The sequence below is a fragment of the Stegodyphus dumicola genome, chromosome 6 (genome assembly GCF_044657685.1).
Source record: "Stegodyphus dumicola isolate Sdum_Otavi_A_Nest chromosome 6, ASM4465768v1".
In the NCBI taxonomy this organism is placed as follows: domain Eukaryota; kingdom Metazoa; phylum Arthropoda; class Arachnida; order Araneae; family Eresidae; genus Stegodyphus; species Stegodyphus dumicola.
Genome location: NC_140773.1, coordinates 98,695,957 through 98,714,632, shown reverse-complemented (window position 1 = coordinate 98,714,632; position 18,676 = coordinate 98,695,957). Strand labels below are relative to the sequence as shown.

General features: G+C 28.2%; 2 protein-coding genes across 6 annotated transcripts in view; one reads left to right on the top strand and one right to left on the bottom strand.

Moving 5' to 3' along the window:
• LOC118184405 (uncharacterized) overlaps nt 1–1,336 on the top strand; it is a 37,677-nt gene extending 36,341 nt beyond the window's left edge. For both annotated transcript variants that reach the window (XM_035354164.2, XM_035354100.2), the window contains one exon: nt 800–1,336. In XM_035354164.2, coding sequence (XP_035210055.1) covers nt 800–820 — 21 coding nt within the window. In that variant the 3' untranslated portion in view covers nt 821–1,336. The remainder of the gene's footprint in view (nt 1–799) is intronic.
• Nucleotides 1–18,676, bottom strand: part of LOC118184206 (colorectal mutant cancer protein) — a 310,438-nt gene that overhangs the window by 99,613 nt on the left and 192,149 nt on the right. For 2 of the 4 annotated variants that reach the window (XM_035353875.2, XM_035354005.2), the window contains 2 exons: nt 15,498–15,600; nt 857–11,279 (listed from right to left, as the gene is read on the bottom strand). In XM_035353875.2, the coding sequence (XP_035209766.1) occupies nt 11,193–11,279; nt 15,498–15,600 (190 nt within the window). In that variant the 3' untranslated portion in view covers nt 857–11,192. Of the gene's footprint in view, nt 1–856; nt 11,280–15,497; nt 15,601–18,676 lie in introns of those variants that run through there. The other 2 variants (XM_085818695.1, XM_035353942.2) reach the window with 1 other exon arrangement.

Genomic DNA, 18,676 nt, shown 5'->3' with positions numbered 1-18,676 from the left:
AATATGTGCTAAAGATGCAGTCTTGATTGATAATACAATTTTGTAAAAATTAAATCTGGATCAAATTTTGTTAACAAATTACAGATTACAATGTTATGATAATGTTGCCGTGATGTCACGGCACGTCATGTTCAACAAAGAAAAACAGAAAAAAATAATGAAGCCTTATTTGTAAATTTTGATAACCATTCGCTAAATTTAGTAGAAATTACTGTAGCTAAGCAAGAACCAGTAGTTGCAACATGTTTTGGAATAACTGAAAACATATAGTTCTTTTTCTCACAGTCAACATTATGACAGGAATTTAAAAATGCTTTTAAAAAAAAACTATTAAACATTCAATCCCCACTTAATCACACAATTGATTAAAGCCATGAGATCAGTCGAACAAATGCAGGGGGTGAAGAAATATAGTTCACTGAATTTTTTATTTCGGGACCACCGTAGATATTGTCATATTTTCAGTCAAGGAAACATGCAAATTTAATCCTGCCCTCCGATGGATTTGAACCATGATCTTACATTACTAGTTAAACTTACAAAATAAAAGAACGCTTGGGGAATATAGGGGATGAATTGATAGTTCCAACTCATTCTGGATAATTGGGTAATCGAAGCTTTACTTTTTTTTTTTTTTTTTTGATAATTCAGTTTTCAAGATCATTTTAAGTACATCTGACTATTTCTGAATTTATGAAAATTTGCTAAGCATTAAACTAAGATTATCTTCTTGTATACAGTTTAGAAATAATAATTATTAAATTGAATACTTTAATCAATGTTTTATTCCTACTTTCAGGTTCAACAAGCAGCTCAATAGTCAGACAACTTCAAAATGCTGCACATTCTTTTTACAAGGGAATATGGAGAAATTTCAGTTCACTGGACTACATATTGGAAAAAGAATTCATGATAATTCTTTGATTAAAATTCTGAGCACAAGAAGTAAATGAATTTCTTAAAAAAATATTAAAAAACAGCATGAATAGTAAATATTGACAAATGAATGGTAACAAATATTTCAGAGTATTTACATGTTTACATTATCTAAGAGGTATGAGTTTATATGCTATTATATGAAATTTGCGTACAGTGATATATCTCTCTCCATCCTTCCCCAAATAAAAACATCACTTAGGCCTCTAAAATTTTATAAGTTTTGAGAACTTTTTTTAATTAAAAAATTTTTAGGAATACTGAATATGAAAGTTATATTCCTCCATCATGCAAAGATTATTGTCATTTGTATTAATGATGTCTTGATTGGAGTTAATACTTATAGAACATGTTGAAAGTAATAATAAAAGAATAAATAAAACAAATTCAGCAAACAGCATTATGTACATTTCAACAAAAAATACTTTGAATAAACAGAAAATGCCATTATATACATTTTTAGCATGCATTAATATTACAGTAACTTATACCAACAAAATTCTCAGCTAAAGACTAATTAGCTTGAGTCTTGGTACATAAAACCTGTATCTAGTGTGCTTAAAGTACTCTCTTTGGTCTTTTGGAAAGAAGTGAAGTTTTAATCTATGTCAAAACAAAAGATTTGAATTTTTACATTGCATTCTTAACCACAGTCATAAACTCGTGGCTTATATTGTTAGCAGAAACACTTAATAAAATGACTTCCTTCAGAACAATCCAAACTTTTTCAACAATGACCATCACAAATTCAAAATTTTCACTTACTATTAACTTTCTAGTATCTGCTATAATGACAATATCTTTAGTGAAGTCTTAAAGTGAAATCTTACTTCAAAACTTTCGATTTGTCAACTCTATTAATTTTGGTTGTTCTTTAGAAGCAAATGTTTCTCAAGATGAACCTATGTCAGTCACTCTTGATATCAGTAGTTTTATATAAAATCTAAGTTAGTATAAGGTTGAATTTTTTGGCTCTAAATTTATGCAAAAAGAATATCTTTCTTTTTCCTTAGCACACATTCTACTACTAAATATATCTAATTCTAATCATCTAAGAAAAATAACCAGAAATAAGCAATAATACAATTCCACAGGTAAAAATTGCATTGAATTTACTTCATCACTAAATTTGTCTTTTTCATCATCACTGCTATGTTTGCTTTACATATTCATCAATGTGGAAAATACAGTACACTAATATTCATAATCTCATGACTGAAACTACAAATTAAAGCTAAATTTTTGTTACATTTCAGAACTGCTCTTGTGACTATTATCTTTTTACTTGCAAAACAAATATATTCACTTTTGTGTCAGAAATGTTCTAGAGCTATTAAAATATTGCATGTAAATGTATCAAAATATAAGATTTTTTGCTCATCTTTGTTTTAAATAAATATATGACAAATTAAAATTTCTGACTGACTGATTTAGTCAGTGACTCACTTATCTTTGATGATTAGGAGCTGCTGTTTATAATTTATAAAAGTCAACAAATATTTTATAATGGTGTAAACTGTAAGAGTACAAATACAGATATGGTAGTACAGATGCAGATATAGTATTGCAAAAATAGTTTTTCAAATCTTTTATGATGGTTGCCAAATATTGCAAGAACTTTTAATTACTTACAACAACAGTGGGAATTTTGATTTCTTTATAAATTACAACATAAAATTCAATTTCTAAAAATGATGTTAACTGATAAATAACTTGAGTAAAATATAAATGCTAGCAAGTAATGTAGAATGCATTACCAGATTTTGCCTTTAAATCACGTTTTCAACATAATTTGAAAACTAAATAACTAATTACATATAAAATGATACAGAATGAAATGACCATGAATTAAGAAATAATCTATAAGTAAATATGGGTTCCATTCTCAATAACTTTAAGAACAATATGATTTTTAAATCATAAGAAAGATTATTAATACCATTATAAATACAGTAAGTTTATTATTTTTAATATCTTCCCAGATTTGCTAAGAATCAGATGTATTTTCACATTGTATTTTCTAGTCAGCATAACCCAATTCGCCATCATGGGGGAGGAGAGATCAATTACTTTTCAGAGTATAATATACATACCATGGTAAGGCAATTAGATTCAGGAGGGAAATGTATTTTCCCCCTGTTTGTGAAATCTCAAGACTGATTTGCAATTATGAAGCATTATCTTTTTAGCAATGAAAAATAGAAATCAGAGCTTCAGTTTTTTAGCAACTTCAGTGAGATTTAGCAAAAATTCTTTAAAATTACAAATACTTGTGTAAATATGTTTCGTATATGGGGCATGAACTATATTCAAAGCAATACTCAAGTGTAATGATTTAAAATATGTTCACTGAATTACATTAACCGACATAATCAACATTTCAGATTTAAAAAATAATGGTTTTGTCAAATGACACAATGTAATACATCAATGAATCAAAATAAATGCCAAGAAAAGTACAGACTTAAAAGTTTATTTACATATATGCATAAATGCAAATTAGCTTAATGAACATCAAAGCATGAAATAATGTAAAACCTTTATACAAGATAAGATACATTACAGAGATTAAATAGAACTTAAAATGGATACAGTTATAAACAGATAATAAAGTTTAAAATGTTATATACACAAATAAACCAAAAATGAAAATTAATTAATAATTCTCTCAAAGTGCTATAACGTATTATTGTAAACTATGAGTAGACTATGAGTAAAAATGATAAATTAAAAATAAAGTAAATAATAATATGTACACTATTAAAAATGCAATAAAAAACTTAAATAATTCAAAATTCTATAAAATGAAAATGTATACTTAGCAAAGTGGATTAACTTTACAATCAAAAATATACTTTAAAATTTAATAAAAAATTTCAGCTTTCAGTCCCATTTAACTTGCTCAAATTTTTCTGACAGAATTCTAACAATTCACTGTAAACTTGAATTTTTAGTTGCAGTTCTGATATTTAATTAAGCACTTAATCAAACTAAAGGGAAAAAAACTGATGGATCTGGACCTTTCAAAATGGGAGATTATTCCATTTTCATCTCAAATAAATGATAATTAATGACTGATTGGAGTAGCATCACATCCTTAAATGCAGACAAAATGCATTTTATATATTGTACTTTTACAAGGCATATATTATAAAATTTCTTAAAAAATTAAATAAAACACACTAATTAAGCACTTCAATAGTACAAATCTACAAATATTTGCAAATATTTTGTAAGATAAAATCTAAGCAAATAATTATAACAAGAAAATGAGTTTGTACAAAATCAAACATTTTAACAACATAACAGCTTCCAAAAACATATTTGTTCATACTTTACACAGTCAATAAACATTACAGTTATTATACATTTATATATTTTGCTTAACAATAAACAGCTTTACAAAACGGACAAGGAACTGTTATAGAAATAGACAGAATCATCTATTAAAAAATCATGTCATTAGTCATTAAAAAGGTGAAAAAAAGTAGAGCAGAATGAGCTGTTAAAAACCATTTCATGAATAATTAAAAATTACAAAGTGAATAACATGAAAGGTAAAATACATCCTTGTGATTTCACAGATATCATAAGAAAAGAAATTTGTGGCCAGCAATTTTTTTATAGTATATATTTTTCTATAGTGAGACATTTCATTGGAAAAAAAATTGGTCATTCAATTTATCAAATAAAGGTGACAAAATTTTTAATACTTGCTATAATTTTAGCTTCTTTATTAATAACATATAAATGTTAAAAGTTTTCTAAATCTAGAGCGGGAAAGAAAGTTTAGGTATTGTACTGAGTGGCCAATTTAATGAATTAAAAAATTATATAATGTACGCTAGGGGGAAAACAGAAAATGGTACTTCATGATAAATCCATTCAGTGAAGTAATAGGTTGATAGCTCAAGGTCAATGTTATGACATAACCTAAAAGATTTCCCCTTTATTATACAGAAATATTTAGGAAAATTTCATACTCAGTGTTTAAAAAAAAAAAAAAAAAAAAAAAAAGCAAAATCTGTGATTTTAAAATGACAAAACTTAACCCACATATTTCATTTTAAAGTTAGAAATCATATTTGGGGAATGTACACAAACTAAAGGGAAAAATGTTTCCATTTGTATGCAATTAAAAATAAAATTATATGAGCATTTCTATGTATATTGTAGTTAAAATCATTGATCACTCTTAACATTTCTGAAAAGAAGATCATATCTCCATAATTCTTATAGAATTAATGTTCTAGAAACACTGGCAGGCTTCAGTATTGGCAGATAGCCAACTCATAACATCTTTTGCATAAATTAATGAATTTTTTCCATGATTAAGATTCTAAAGTAATAAAACTTCATGACAGCATAAATTACATATTTGGAGTGCTTGAAAAGTTATAAATTATTTGTGTGAAAATTCCTTTGACTTATTATTATAAATTAAGAAATTAAGAAAATTATAAATTAAGAAATTTTACACATTAGTAAATCACAAGAAAATATCAATGTACGACATTTAAGGGAGAAAATCAAACTTGAATACTTCTAATTTATTTATTAACCAATCTGTCAAGGCAATTTACAAATGGTGCTATAAATCACAAATTTTAAAAATAAATATATATTGGGAAATTTTTGTTCCATGGAAGTCAAACTTTTTGGTTTTTATTTTTCCAAATAAGAAAGAAATTTACCTTAGGGACCAGTAAACCATATAAGAAGTTTAATTTCCTATATTTTATAAAACTGACACTTTTTTAATTTTTAAAACTTTAGAACATGAATATTTGCATCATTTAAAACATTTTTATAATTTGAAATGTACGTATGTCTATGACCAACAATTGGGAAAATAGAGGCTAGTAAGAACTTTTGTGAATATGGTGTAAATTATCTTCTTAGTTACAATTAAGTATGGTTTACATTTGCAGAATACCTTTGTTTTAACAACCTTATGACTTACCTTTTTAACGTTAAAAATGAAGCATTCTCAAATCTAAAAAATTAATAATGTTAAGGAAAACTTTACATTGATACTGATTAAATTTACATATAAAAAATTAATACTAGAAAAAAATGTTTGATTTAAATTTACAACGCCAGTTACAGTTTTGTGGGTACTTAAATGCATGAATAATGATTAAATGTTGATTTGTCAAGGCTCTTGCATTACAATTTAAAATGATTTTATTAAGCATGTGTGCATATTTAAAAAATTATTCCTATCAAAATAATAAATTTAAAATACTTTATTACTAAACTATATTTCAGTCTCTAAAATTAGAAAATTATTGCATACTATTATAGCTTAAGAAGTTACAATCAATGCAATTAAATGATATAAAAATAAATAGAATTCAGAGCTGTATTAACAATTAAGCAAACTAAGTACATGCTTAGGGCATTAAGAAAAGGAGGTACCACAAATTTTCCCATTGCCAGTTTCATCATGGAATGTATGGTGCAATTAAACCAAGACTGAAACAGAAGGAAAGGGGGGATGCAGAAGCAGGTATTAATGTATTTAGAAATATCAAAATCTTTTAAGTGCTTAAAGCTCAAAAATTCCTAATCTGGTGCTGATAAAATTTAATACCTTAAATGTATGCATTCGGTCTTACGAATTTATTCACATAAATTCCAAATATTAAAAACTACATATTAAAAACTAAACAAATATTAAAAACTAAAACAGATTTGCACTTATTACTTTTTCATGTATTTAATGATTCTAAAATTATTTTAATTATAATATTGGAAATAAATTTGCAGCATATCAACATTACTTGTTAATATATCAAATGTAACAAGTTATAAATATACCAATTTCAATGTTGTCTTAATCCAGCTCTGAAAGGACTTTATAAAGTGCTACAATTTTTATAGATAACTATTAAAAATTAACTCTATTCCTCCAGTGGCAGGTTTTATAACTAAACTAACTAATGGCAACAGGGTAAAAAACTATAAATAAATTAAATATGATGCTAGCCACATCAAGGCAATAAAAATTCAGAAAAAGAACACAAAAAAATGAATAAAATTTCACAGAAGAAAAATCGTTTTCCCTCCCACATAATAAATTGTGCTCTGATACAGAAATAAAATGCTTATAAAATTTCTTACAGCAAACACAAATTTTATTACAATATTTTCAGAATAATTTTATACATGATATGCATAAAAAATTCTAGAATATAAACTTCTTCCCTATTATTTTGATTTAAGGAAAAAAAAGCTCTGTACCTTGGCAGCAAAAAGATAGATGTTCAAAATATGCACCAATTTCTGCACTGGTTCTTTTAATACCAATGCATTTATAGCACACTAGCCTTTTCAGATTAGTGTAGCCTAGTAGAAAGACTTTGATCCTTTTCTGTGATAGCATTCATTATTTGGATGTGACTGGCGCAATAGTCTCAAATTTAACTCATTTTGAACAATGGCACTTTTCTAACAAGGTACAAAATTACACAATATCATGAAACTGAAAGAAATTTTAAGCCCTACCATAGTACAGTCAAAAGTCGTTAATCCGGACTCGTCGGGACTTCGGCGATTCCGGATTATCGATTTTTCCGGATTATAGATCATCAGTTTAAATCTCGTAAGATGGCATGCAGAAATTACAAAATTAAAAATATGAAACCGTAATTTATGAAATAAAGAACAATTATGATCTAAAGGGTATCAAAATTTACAAAAAGAAAAAGCTTAATATTTATTTGTTTACTTTATTAAACATTTCCTTCAATGTAAGTTGCTTCGTTTCATGTGATAATACTTTCTCTTTAATTCTATTAAACAGACATAATTTCTTGTTTAGTTACAAAGTTCCGCTGTTCAAGTCCTATAATTGCTGTGTTGAGAATACCGACTAATTTGTCAATCGAAATGTTTTCGTTTTCAATAACCTCTGGGTCACTTTCTTCACTATCGGAAGCGAATTATAATGACGAGGAACTTGATTTAAATCATATCAAAGACGGAGTATATCGAGATGAAATACTACACTTAGTACGGAATTATAAACCAAATAAAATAAAAACATCTGCCCTGAAGATAAGGATAGTGCTGACAGATCAACTTCCAATCCGCGGCGTGAAATTGATAAACAGATTTCGGATTTCGAAACATACTTTCGCTTTGTAGATACAAATTACATATTAGTAAATATATATCGGAAATTCTATTTGACATAATCTTTCTAATCTATCATAATCTAATAATGACGTTTCTGCCCCCCCCCTCTGCCGCAGAGCAGCGTGAAATTGATAAACAGATTTCGGATTTCGAAACATACTTTCGCTTTGTAGTAAATATATATCGGAAATTCTATTTGACATAATCGAAAGTTCAAGCTTACATTTATAAAATTGCTCTAACAGTCTGCAAAAAATAATAAGCCACATTCAATTCGAAGATTAAGGAACAACGCAATCAGCAACATTAACTGAATTAGATAACTTTAGCTTAGCGTATAGTTACACATTAAACGCGCATGCGCACAAACATATTCGCAGCCGTAAGGGTCTTACGCGCTCTCGTAAACGCCTGTGCGCATGCGTCAACGCGACGCATGCGCAGAAAGTTTGTAGCTTTGAGGTCCGGATTATAGATCATTCCGGATTATGGGTGTCCGAATTAACGACTTTTGACTGTATTTAAAAATTTAATTTAGTAAAAGCACCAACACTTTCAGTTTCACAAAAGGGATTTTAAAAAAATTCTCTATCAGAAGAATATCATTTGGCACTATAATTCTGTACCTGCACCTGAGATTGATTTGCATCTTTCCAATCACAACTCGTAAGAGAAATTCTACTCCAATAGAAAAGCTATTGCAATATATCCTGAATTGGGCTGGTTAAAATAAAACACAAAAGTAAACCATTTTAAAAGTGAATTTAAAAAATGCAATAAGGATGTTATATTGTACAGGTACTGGCTTATTTACATGTAGCTGCTTATTAATTCCAAATCTATTAACATCGAAGTTTGAGACTACAATGATTATTGCCTTACCAAGATGAATGGTAACTTTACAAGACTGGAATTCTTTGTTTAAATATATACATCAGATAATTTAATTGAATAGTTTGACTGACAATCACATTCACACACACACACAAATGATTGCTGAAAAAAATGAGTCAAATTTACAAATTTAAATTATCAGTGGCACCAGCAAGCATGAATATATGAATAAAATTTAGGCACTAATTTATGTTTCTGTTTTAACACTTTATTTGTTTCCTGCATGATGTAAAATTAAATATATTAGAATAAGAAATATTAAGAATATGAAACATTTATTTAGAAAAAGAACTAGATTTCCCCCTTAAATGAACACAACAATCACAGGATTAAAAATGTACAAAATCTATTAAGCAAGAACATAAAAATAATCCCTAAAACTCTTACTAAAGATTAAATGCCATTTTTATATAATCAAGTCAAATGTAAAAAAGTGGATTTTGACTTTTAATCAGCAAAGAGCAATCTCAGACTACATAACATATTTACCAGAAACCTGAAAACTTTTCCTCTTCTATTTTACAAAACATAGTTCCATTTTTTTTTCATACTACGAGCAGTTTTACAACATGAATAATTAAAAAATGAGATGTAAGATTCATTACATTAAATAAAAAATTTAATTTGCATATAATTTACATCACAAGGATAGCAATGCAAATTTTTTCTGACAGTAATGGTGCCTGAGAGTTAAACTATATGTATTCTTATCAATTTCAATGCTAATTAAAGAATTAGTAATAATGCTTATGCTATAATATAACATTCGTAAGCTGCAAATGTTAAAAAAGAATACATTTCATCCCAATGCGTGGACATTTTACAAAATTTATAAGAAAAACTATTGACAAATGAAATTATGAACAAATGAAATAAAAACTATTTTATGGATGACAATATCCTCAATAATATATATATATGAAATCTCAATACTTGAAATATAAGAATTTAAATTAAGTGTTGAAAATAGTTACTTCTCTTATGTATATATTTAATGTTTTCAGAATGAAACAGTAAAATAAGAATTTCTTTCACTCAACTTTTGATTCTCTTTATGTGATCAAAAAGGACATACCTATTTTAGAATGAAAATTTTCTTTTGATATCACAGTAGAAAACAGCATACAAATAAAAAAAATTATGTTTGTTTAATAAGTATTGGTTCTTTTTTGTGCCTCCCCCCAAAAAAAATATTAAGACATAAACAAGTACAGAATGAAATTTATCAAACAATGCCTTTCATCCTTATGAAACCTCGGAAACTTCAGTACAAACTCAATATCATTCAAAATGAAAATTATAATAAAGAAACAAATTTTTAGAGACTTTTTAATTATCAGTTATTCAGAATTTAGAACAATATGTTCTAAATATTTTTCACAAGAAAATATAATTAAATAATAAATATACCTATATTCTACATTTGTCAATTAAAAATTAGTAAAATTTTCATGCTAATCAATCTAATTTATAATTCTAACTGATATATGAGATATAAGTAACATTAAATTATTTCTCTATAAAATTAGAAATGAATAGAATATCAGTGTATCTAATTGTTTTAAATACTTCAAAATGTATCACAATACTTATCACAGAAATTAATGATAATAACAATAATTATAAAATAAAATAGTGCATAAACATAGGACAACACACACAAAATTTTCTGATTTAATAGAAATTACTAATTTTTCAACTTTAAATATTTTGCTACAAATTGTGCATGTCATATAAAATTTTTTTAAAAAAAATCTTTAATAATAGTTGTAATGGCATAGCAAATGTTTTTCTTACAATTAATTAAAAAATATAATAATAATAAGTATTATTAGATATGTTTTACACCAAAGCAATCAATAGCCTAAATTTTATGCATATAAATGAGGACAATTCTTCCTTGAAATTGAGAAAGCACTACTACAATTAAAGAAATAATTTTAAACTTATAAATAAAATATACTAAACCTTATTAAAGGAACTACTAGCAGTGCATAATATGAATATTAGTAATGACAATTATATAACTCAAATGTACCACAGAAACAAAATTAAAAATTTAATTCAAATATTATTATTTTTAAAACTACATAAGCCTTGTATTTAAAACTGATGCCACTGTATGATGATACATAGGCAAATTTTATGAAAAACAGCAGTCATAGATCATACAAACTCTCAGATGAATTAACTTGAAAGTTTTGGGAAGAAGTTTTATGTCACATAGGAAGATCTGCCTCAGAGGTTTGAACACGGTGTCCAGATTCACCCTCAAGCATTGCTATTCTTTGTTTAAGTATTCTTACCTGAAATACAATTCAGGATAAGAAAATAATAAAATTAAAATAAATAAATGAAATACAAATAAATCAAAACTGCAATCTGAAGACTCAGATTACAGTATTGCATCTCTAAGAAGAGTTAGCAATTAAAAATTTTCAAAAATTAAAATATATTTTAAAACATTAAAAATTGTAAACATCATAACAATTTAAATAGCAAATGATTCTGTAACAGTTATGTAACTTAGATTAATTTAGGTTAGCCATGAATTATGAGTTATGTAACTCATTGCTTTAGAAATATGTTTTTATTTTAATTTAATTACAACAAAGTCGTAAGCATTCATAAAAAATATCACTTGGATAAAATTAAAACAAATATATTTTAATTTATATCACAGAGATAATTTTTTAAATGCAAAACAAAGTTCTAAACTATTAAAAATCGTACTTTTTGCTTCACAATTACTCATTGTTCACTCATTGCTAACATTAGATTTTAAATTTATACTAAGGCTATAATGCTTTAGTTAAATATGGAAGATAAAGACCATGTGTTCTCTCAAACAGTACATGAAAATCCGTCATGCTTGATAACATACTCAAGATAAAGGTCTCATATTTCAAACAATGGCAACTTTTAGTCATAGCTGCTTTTAGATTCTTTTCATTCTGATCATCCATCAAATTTGCAGGACCAGATTTTATGTTAACTTAAAACAATATATTTCCTTTGAAATTGAACAACTACAAATTAAAATGCAAAAAATAAACAGAAACAAACTACAGCAGTTTCATATTTAAAGAAAGAAATATTAATGAAAATTATATTCAAATAAAAAAAATTATATACATATAAATTATATACATACAAATTACATTTGCGTGTTCTTACAATGAGTTTCCAGAAAATTATCATTGGTCCAAAAATATATTATGTTATATATATTTCAAAAAAATTTCTAAACCTCTTCTTTTAGAATCAAAACATTTCACATGTATTGCCAATTCGAGAATCCTAACATCAAAATTAAATTATTGACATAAGAAATGAAAATATTGCATGGTTAACATTATTCCCCCCCTTTTTGATTATGCAGCATATAATCAAAACTAATATACAATCAAAGTTAGTCATAAATCATAAATTTAAAGTTACAAGATAATTTTTAAAGATATAAATTTAAGTTCTAAAACAGCTGTTGTTCAAAATAAGTCAAAGTATCTCTATTTTAAGGTGGTGGTCTAATCGTTTTGTCACTTCTAGTGTAATGGGATATTCTTCTTAAATCTCATTGACTACACTTCATTAGAACTCATATCTGCAGAGTAAGGGCTAATTTCCAAAGAATAAATCTTTTTGGTTGACTGTATAATCTCACCTCCTGAAATCTTTAAATGCACAATATGAATGTTGTCATCTTCTCCCAGATATATTTCAACAACTTTTATTAGAGCCCAGAAAATTGTCTTTGAATAATTTTCTATGAGATCATCATCTATTTTTAAATTATAGCAACTACTTGTTTTCTGAGGTTGACTGTAAGTACCCAAATACTCCAACTGGAACCTCTTTCTTAGATGTTCTCTCAGGGTCCATTGTATCTCCCTCTTTTGTTGACACTGATCTTACTAAAATGATCAAGATCTCAAACTCCCTCCATCGGATTATCCTGCAGGAACATTGCAGGGTTTAACAGAATCAAATAATTGGGGTCTTCAAACACATCAGTCAATGGTCTTGAAGATATCACAGTTTCACAGTTGCAAAGGATTCTGTTCATTTCCGCATAACAGACAGATGCATTGCCTGAAACTTGTCAAAATACTCATTTAGCCATTTGAATCATATGCTCCCAAAATCTAGGAGCACTAGGGAGCAGAAGGAGAGACTAATTTCCATTCAATCTTAAAAGTGATGGAAGCTTCTGATTCAAAGGGACCCCCCCCCCAAGTTGAAGCTTTGAAAAATGCTTTCCAACCCTATGAAGTTCTTGCCATTTAACAATATATATAATTCTGGCTCTACCCCTGTAGGCAATAAATAATCTAAGATTCAAAAGGAACACCTGTGGAAAGGAAAATGATGAACTCTCAAAGTATAGCTCAGTACATAGCGCAAGTATAAAGAACAATCTAGATTTTATCACCTTCTCTTAAATTAAGTAGACTAGATAGATCCATCCCAACAACTTCAAAGGCAGAAACCTCCTCTATTCTGTAAGACGGCAAACTAACAGGTTCTGTTTCGATGCATTTGGCACTGTATCTCTGGCATCATATAACTACACCTTTTAATTACTGAATGTACTAGTCTTCACCCATTAACAATCCAAAAGTTTTCTCTTAAACTGGCTAACAGAATACGTAATCCAGTGTCCATAAATTTTAGGAGAGTTTCTTTGATAAGAAATTCTACTAGTAATGTTTTTCAGGAAAGATGACAGGAAACCTAAAATCTCTTGTATCATTTTTCCCCAGCAACTTTGTCTTGACTCTGAAAACTTCATCTTCATCCCTAATTAGACATTTAGTTCTTTGATATATTTTTCTGTTGAAACTTCATTTTTAATTACTTTATAAGGTATTTCTCCTGACTTCCTAGCATGCCTTTGTGGTGTAGCGGTTCTGCACGCTGGGCCGGTATTCCAGAAGTCTGTGGTTCGATACCCAGTGAAGGCGATTGTTCATTTTCATCTTGCCTCCTTCCAAAAAATACCTAATGTCTCTACAACTTTTATAATTATTTTCTCTGCATTTTTTACCTCAAATAGAGTTAGTTTTACCTTTTCTCAAATTTCTTCCCGTTTTTTAGCATTATTAATAAATCAGTATACTCAATGAATCATTTGGACACTCTTCATGTAGCTAGAAATATAGGAGAAAAGATAATTTTCATACCCTTAGATATAAGACTGGCAGTTTTCTTAGGTTTTTGTCTTAAAATGTTTCTTTGTTAGTTAAATGTTTGGCCTAAGGCCATGTTTCCTTTCCATATTTTAACCAGGATGACCCTTCCCACTATGTAGAGACTAGAAGCTTCTGCACAGAGCATCCTCAAGAGAAAAGATCTACAGGATTAAATTTCCCAGGAATAAGCTCCGAGTTTTCAATATGCAATAACTTTTTTATCTTCTTTGCTCAATTCTTGAAAAATATTCCCTCTGATTCGTCAGTTTTATTTTTATCTTCTTTGCTCAATTCTTGAAAAATATTCCCTCTGATTCGTCAGTTTTAATCCAATAAAGCGCAGTGTGGAATCTGTCCAAAAGTAAGCGGCAGAGCTTTAAAAATTTTAACTCTTCTTTACAAATTCAGCAAGCTGAGCCCCTATGAAAGAGACTAGCAGTTCAAGCCTTAGAATCAAATTTTTTTCATTGCAGCAGTTCTAGATTTGGCCATCAACAGTTGTACAATAGTTATGTTATCAGCCTGGCCCCATAAGAAAACAGCAACCGCATGAGGTTTACCACTGGCACCACAAAACATATGTAACTGTAAAAGGCAGATCTCTTTCTAAAATGCTTTGTGTGATATTTTAATAATGTCACTTTTTTGCAAATCTTCAACCTATTTCAGACATTTTTCTTTTATGTCACTTGACACTTCAGAATCCCAATTTATTTTAAATGCCAGCTTTCTTGAAGCTACACTTTCGACATAGTATTACTGGACATATGGAACCAATCCGATCAAACAATCGATGAGTCAAGGACAACATCACACACCTGGTCACTCTTCTTTGGGCATTTCAATATCTCGATTATCACAAAACAAAAAAAAACAAAAAAAAAAAAAAAAAAGGAAAGTACCTTCTGATCTGTTTCAAAGGGCACCCAAAATCTGAGATTCTTATTTATAATCTAAATGTTTCACATGGTTACCAATCTGAGAATCTTAACATCAAAATTAATTAAATATGGAAAAAGAATACTTCATGGTTTAGATAATACATGTATGTCATTCAGAACAAATCAATGTCAGGAAAATTACATAAAAATCAATTTTTGAATATATCATTTACAGTACAACAAAGGTTATAAATTAGTTAGTATAAAATACACAATAATTTTTAATGATGAACACTATATGGCATCTTCATTAATACATAACAAAGATTTCTTTTAAAGGAATAAAATATTCAAATTTAGAATATCTGTAAACTAGCTTAAATATTTTACAGTCTATTGAATGAAAACACACACAAGTATTCAAAATAACTACAATAAATTTTCTCATTACCTGAGCATTATGCCTTTCTGTCATTGAACTCATTTGTAACTCCAACTTTTTTACTTTTGTCTGTTGTTTCTTCTTTGCCTTTTCAAAGGCTATAACCAAGGCACTAAATATGTATGATAAAATAAAGAATAAAGAATATTAGAAAATACTATATTATTTTGATTACATATTAAAGATAACCTTTTATGCAGGGGCAATTCTGAATTTTCATAAAAACATGCAGCTTCACATTATATTTTTTAGAATTATATTAATGAATGGAAGTTAGCATTATATGCAGTATATATTATAATACTAGATTGGCTTTGCATATTAATATTACTAAATATTCCACAACATGTACAATAATGAAATGTATCTTATGCAAATTAAAAATTAATTGGTTTATAGTCTTCATTTGAAATGTTTTAGTTACATTTTACAAAAAATTTATCATTTCTGAGTCATAATTCAATTCTGTTTAGTTTATGCATGAACATTATATAGAAACAGTTCTTCATCCACAGATTCTTCTTATAGAGTTCACAAAAGTTGGGAAAAAGTAGAGCTGATGCTGATATTGGCAAAATTAGTGAATCAGTCTTTCACTCTTATGTTAGTAAATGAAAGGTGAGCAAATTAATACAAACAAAACATGACTTGGAAGATTAAAAAAAAAAGTCATCCTCCCAAATATTGACCATGGCTGATACTACTAAATATTTTGTTAATATTCTTTGCATTCAGGTTAAATTTTATTTTTATATTTGCTTCTAATCCATCTGAGGGACCCACTAGTGGCTGAGTAGTTACAGAAGCTAAATACTGAGAGTTCGAACTGAATTCATTCTCAAGTCAACAGGTTGGCTGCATGGTTGGCTTTCATGTGTAATGTGAATGTGAGCCAGCTTCTGTAATAAAATTCTCCACAAAAGCATTCTTCTCCTTAGGGACATAGCCCTTGCATGCTTTGCCATTCAATAAAAAAAATTTTTAAAAAAATTTAAAAAAAAAAAAAAAAAAAAAAAAAACTTATCTGTTTGAAGCCATTTTGAGCAGATGAATACAGCCCATAAAAATTTCTTTTTGTCACAGAATCACATTTTAACATGGAGGATTGTGAAATAACTCTAGTTAACCACATAATAGAAAAATTACAAATTTAACTTTTATATCTTGAATGGTAAATGGTGACTTAAAATATATGAAAAACATTTTGATATTTAAAATAGTATTTATTGAAATTATAACTTTCGTTTTAAAACACAAAAAACATTTTTTTTTTTTTCTTTTTTTTCCCCAGTGAGATAGCTGAACATGATGGGATGATATGAGATTATTTACATTCTGCTCTATGCTTGTGAGTAACATTCATACGTCTTCATGAGCACTAATCTCCAATCAGTCCCCTCGTAATAAGGCTCACAACTACACTAAATCCACGTTCTACTAGACAGAAAGTTACAGGAAAGTAATCAACAGCTTTGTTACAGTGGTCCATAATACAGGACATAAAATTCATATCTGTTTTTGTAACCAGAATTTGTTGTACCCTTGTTCAAACATTGGTTTCAGCCCCTCACTTATGTATAATTCAACAAACTGCACCTATTTGTGTACAGATTTATCTAAGTTTGTGGATTTAGCAAATCTTCATGTTTTTGCAATTTTGAAAAATTGGGAAACAGAGCATTCACCTCTCACCAAGTTTTGTCTGTACAGAAAAAGTTTTGCAAAAAATGCAGATATTATGCTTTTAGTTTTGATTAAATTTAATTGATTCACTTACAGATTTTAACGGGTTTCACTTGGCAAATATGTTAGTCATATAAGCTAAGTCATTTTTTGAGTTAATTAAATTGAGGGGCAAATTTCTCTTTTATAAATTCCAAAGCTAAGTAGATTTATTTTATGCACTCTTGATTGAAAGTGCTTTGCTAAGTAGATTTATTTTGCCAATGAATGGCAAAATAAATCTACTTAGCAAAGCACTTTGATAACCAACGAATTTCTGCGTTAAGTAATAAATGATAATAATCTTCATTATTTTCCAAATAAAACTGAATAATTAATCTCCCAATTTAAGGCATTCCTTGGGATTTTATTAATTGCTCTAATGACATAATCTAGTGAGTCAGACAAGCATTCATTTTAACTTTTGGCAGCTAAATAATGGTCAATGAATGACACAATATACAAATAAATATATTCAGTATAGCTTGTTTTAAGTATGCTAGAAAGCCTCTGAGTCATCCTCTCATTGCCAAAGCACAATGAATGGCAAATGGGAGGATATTTTCAATAGTATAGTTTTTACATACCAAAATCTTTTTAATTCATTAAGCATTGTTTCACCATCAGTATCTCTTTCCAAACATCTGACAAATAAAAATTCTTGGGGAATTCATTTTTCGTTTACAAATCTCACATAATGAAAGCTTCATTTCCTGGCAAAGTTGACACATAAATCTAAATAGAGAATTTAGATGTTTCTAAGAACTCACATAAAGAATTTACTATGCACTGAGCCATTCTTTCAATTCTTCTTGGTATTATGTTATTATACAGTGGAATTTTTTTTAAGATCATATCACGCATTCAAAACATCATTTTGGTAGAACAATTGTTTAGTACAATCTTCCTGCTTTTTTACATGATACAAAACAGATAATCACCACTGATCACTCTGAGATTACCATGCAAAGGAGAAACTAGTTCTCCTTTACATGTGATGGTTGATGATGGGGGATTTGATGCTGAAAGCTTACTGTCTGATGAAAATGAACAACTTACACATTTCGGGTTTTTGGTTTATTTAATTATTGCAAAATACTCAAAGCCTATGTGCCTAAGAGGAGCAATACCTTTTTGGAGGACTTTGTAAAGGAAATTGGCTCACATACAAATTACACATGGGAAAAAACACAAAAACAGTCATGCAGCCAGCCTCTTTGCTGGGATTTTAATCCTAGACCCAATTACTAATGTTTAGTGGTTTTACCGCTCAGCCATTTGTAAATTTTATTTTTTGGGAAAGAAGGAAAAAAATCATGTGTCTTTCTTTCACATATAAAGCAGCTAGAAAAATTGTCTGAAACAGTTGTGTGTTCAAAACAAATGGGTGTACGTTTATGGCCTTATAATAATAAAAGCTGATTAACGCAGTACAGTGCACATTACCTCACTTATAGCTCATAGAA